The sequence below is a fragment of the Cynara cardunculus genome, unplaced genomic scaffold, assembly GCF_001531365.2.
Source record: "Cynara cardunculus var. scolymus isolate 2C unplaced genomic scaffold, CcrdV1 Un_Scaffold_7603, whole genome shotgun sequence".
NCBI classification, from domain to species: domain Eukaryota; kingdom Viridiplantae; phylum Streptophyta; class Magnoliopsida; order Asterales; family Asteraceae; genus Cynara; species Cynara cardunculus.
The window spans coordinates 7,788-11,102 of NW_020203648.1; the positions used below are offsets into that span (position 1 = coordinate 7,788).

The window sequence follows — 3,315 nt, forward strand, 5'->3', positions numbered from 1 at the left end:
TCGGAGTTCGATTTCAGGTGTACACAATAAGTGCAGTCACCGAGTTTATTAGAATTGATTTATTGCAATCATAGTTTACCAATATTAGTCCATGTATAGCTTGAGAAACCCTTTAAAAAACAATAAATTTTAACATATTAGTAATTTGTATTTAAATATTTATAGATATAATTTTTTTTTACATAAATACTTGGTAAAATAAGTTCAATAAAACGAAAAACTTAAAGATATCAGAAGGTTTCAGGTTCAAATTTAAGAAGGAATAAAAATCTCTTTTTGACTACGAAGGTTCAATACGATGACTTCGGATTATCTGCAAAACAAATGATCGCTCTGAAAAGTCAGCTTACATAACGGGTTGGATATCCAATTTAATCAAAATAATAATAATAATAAATCAAGGCCACGCTAATGGAATGGCCAAATTGTAGGCTGAGAAAAGGGAATAAAACTCGATGGAATCCTCCAAGAAAGGTACCTGCCGGCCACACTCCTCTTCACCTCTGCGAAATCATTCTTTTCTCCCGCCACACGCCGCCCCTTCTCCCTTTCTACGGTGGTGCGTCACGGCGTCTCTCTCACAAGTACACAAAGGTATTTTATAGCTGCTTGCATACTGCTTTTAGACACATAAAAAGTCTCATGGTTAATGGTTTTCTTCTTCTGTTTCTTTCTGCTTTCGTTCTTTAATGATTTCATGATTGTTTTACTTCCTAATCTCTGTATTTGCTTGACCTAAGTTGACATCCGACACAGAGGTTTGGTTTTGAATGGTTTATACCCCTGAAATCTAGGGTTTATGTTTGCTGTGTAAATTTGACTGGAGTTAATTATGAAACTTGGTGAGATACGATCTTGTTCTTCAACTTTAAAAGGTTACGTCTTTTCGTATAAGTTCCTGCAAGATTTATGAGTTTGACTTTTCATCATCTAGAAGATCATCTATTCAATTCAAAGTCTAAATCTTTCCTTCTGACCAAGTCCAAGATTTTGCAGCCATAACTTCTAAATGGGAGTTGGATTGCACTGTTCTGTCCATCTTAGGAGCCATATTGGTTACTTATGTTCTAAGATATGTGGTCAATTGTTGTTATATGTGCTTGAAATTTGTCAAATGATATGTTCAACAAAGAAGTGCCTCAATTAAGTGCATTTACCCCTTTGTTTGTGTTTAGTAGTTCAGGGTTCTGCTAAAGACCAGAAGGGAATAAGCATCTGAGCATTGATTAATCGGAGGATCGTATTATTGCTTCAAAAACTAACATAGTTGGGATGGGAGCGAAGAACTCGCCGACGAGGTTGGTGATTTTACGCTGCACTTGTAGTTTGTTAAGCATTTTACATGAAAAAGTTAGTATTGTCTTGGATTCTTATGTAGTTCATAGTTGTGTATATATACCGTGGTGAATCATCTTATAACTTATAAGCCTACAATGTTATAACCAAATGCATCCATGGTTTAACATGCTGCAGGGATAGATAAGATAGGTGCAGAAATAACCTTCAAGGAAGTGGTTCTACTGATTTCAAACTTATGTAATCTTTGTTACATATAAACCCGTGTGATTTACATATGAACTAATTAACTGATTCACATATGAATCCTTGTGATTCACGTATGAAATAATTAACTGATTCACATATGAACCCGTGTGATTCACATATGGTCTAATTCACTGATTCATATGTGAATAGATCCTTTAATTTATCAAGTCCAATAGTATGTATCCGTTTGTATCAATGTATGTGTCGAAATGGACACAATCGTCTTCGTTTAAATAATAATGGATGTTCTTTATGCAGCTTGCTTCCTAGCAAGAAGAATCTGGGTAAAGTTCCTAAAAGAATCCACAAGGCTGAAAGGGAGAAAATGAAGCGTGAACATCTGAATGAACTCTTCCTGAAATTAGCTGAAGCACTTGGTAATTTCTTATTACTGTTTATCGCGTTGTTGCTATCTGTGTTTGTTTTGAAGCAAACGAGTTTTCAGTTGATAGCAATTTTTACCAAAAAAAAGTAATTTGTTTGCTGTAGAAACAAGTTCCTAACATTTGGATTACTAAACATGGTGTTATGCAAATACGTTCCTTTTGCTTAAATGCAAATGGTCAAGGAACGTATTAACTCACGTGTGAAGGATTTTGTTGCAGAAGTGGGAGAACAAAACAGCGGAAAAGCCTCTATCCTTGGCGAAACTACTCGTTTTATAAAGGTGATGCTTGATCAGATCAAGAGCCTCAAAAAAGAGAATGCAGCTTTATTGTCGGAGTCACAATACGTAAGAAATTGACCCTTTTGTGTGTATGGATTCAGAGTATGTGGTTGTTGTTAAGTGATGGAAATAGGTTTGATGAACAGGTGAAATTGGAGAAGAATGAGATTGAAGATGAAACTTGTGGTCTACAAATCCAGATTGGCGAATTGAAGAGGAGGTTGACCGTAAAAGAGGAAAAGAAGCTGGACCTGAATGCACCCCCTATAGAATCCCAAGAACAACAGTGTTTGATGGAGGATAGTCCAATTGTAAATCCTGTTTTTGTCTTCCCAGCTTGTCTTAACTTCCAAGGTGGCGGTGGTGATGGTGATGGTGGTGTGGTTAAGGCTGCATCAAATGTGAGGAAACCACACCCTAGATATCCCACCTCATTGGATTCATGGCACTTCCAACTTCTGCCATAGGAGGAAGAATTACAGTGAGTATACATACATACATACATACATTATAGTGTATTGTTAGGATGAGTGGTTCATATAGTGTGTTGTTTGGGTCACTGTTCAATTTCATGTGATCTTTTATTATCTACTTAACTCCAATTCTCCAAAGAGGTTCAAATGCGGTGATTTCGGACTATCTGCTAGGGGTGAACAAAAAACCGTCAATCCGTGAAATCCGCCCAACCTAATCCGCTAACAACTCAATTAAACACAAGCCGTCAAACTGCCAAACCGCCTAATCGCTAATTAGGAGGGTTGAAATTGGGTTAGCATAACTTTACCCAATCCAAACCGCCAACCTGCTGCTAATGTATATATATTTCTTTATAAAATTATGTGTATATATATATATATATATATATATATATGTGTGTGTGTGAGAGATATTTACAAAAATTAAGGAGGTGTTTAGGAATTTAGTCTTAAGGCCTTAGCCCAATAACCCTTAAGGCCTTAGCCCCTTAAGCCCTTAACCTCTTATATGTTAATCCAGCAAAAATAGAAATTAGAAACACTAACCGGCTAACCCTACGTCCCTGCTTCAAGTTATGTCTTTCTGAGTTTCTTCTCCATCACAAATTCACAATTCACAATTTCAAT

At 36.3% G+C, this 3,315-nt stretch overlaps 1 protein-coding gene across 2 annotated transcripts; it reads left to right on the top strand.

The window, feature by feature from the left end:
- The first annotated feature begins 470 nt into the window (after positions 1-470).
- On the top strand, positions 471-2,805 carry LOC112504972 (transcription factor bHLH47-like). Of its 2 annotated transcripts, none has more exons than XM_025108924.1 (5): positions 471-594; positions 1,179-1,298; positions 1,804-1,922; positions 2,151-2,278; positions 2,359-2,805. In XM_025108924.1, exons 2-5 carry the CDS (start codon positions 1,273-1,275, stop codon positions 2,677-2,679), a joined length of 594 nt encoding a protein of 197 aa, XP_024964692.1. In that variant the 5' UTR covers positions 471-594; positions 1,179-1,272; the 3' UTR covers positions 2,680-2,805. The 2 variants fall into 2 exon arrangements, with proteins under 2 accessions (XP_024964692.1, XP_024964693.1); XM_025108925.1 differs by having other exon boundaries at positions 493-594; positions 1,176-1,298.
- Positions 2,806-3,315: the final 510 nt, after the last annotated feature.

Bases quoted from the DNA above. Each gene is read 5' to 3' on its own strand.
- LOC112504972 (XM_025108924.1), top strand. From the start codon at position 1,273: ATGGGAGCGAAGAACTCGCCGACGAG. The intron at 1,299-1,803 runs GTTGGTGATTTT...TTCTTTATGCAG, and splicing joins GCGAAGAACTCGCCGACGAG to CTTGCTTCCTAGCAAGAAGA. The intron at 1,923-2,150 runs GTAATTTCTTAT...ATTTTGTTGCAG, and splicing joins GAAATTAGCTGAAGCACTTG to AAGTGGGAGAACAAAACAGC.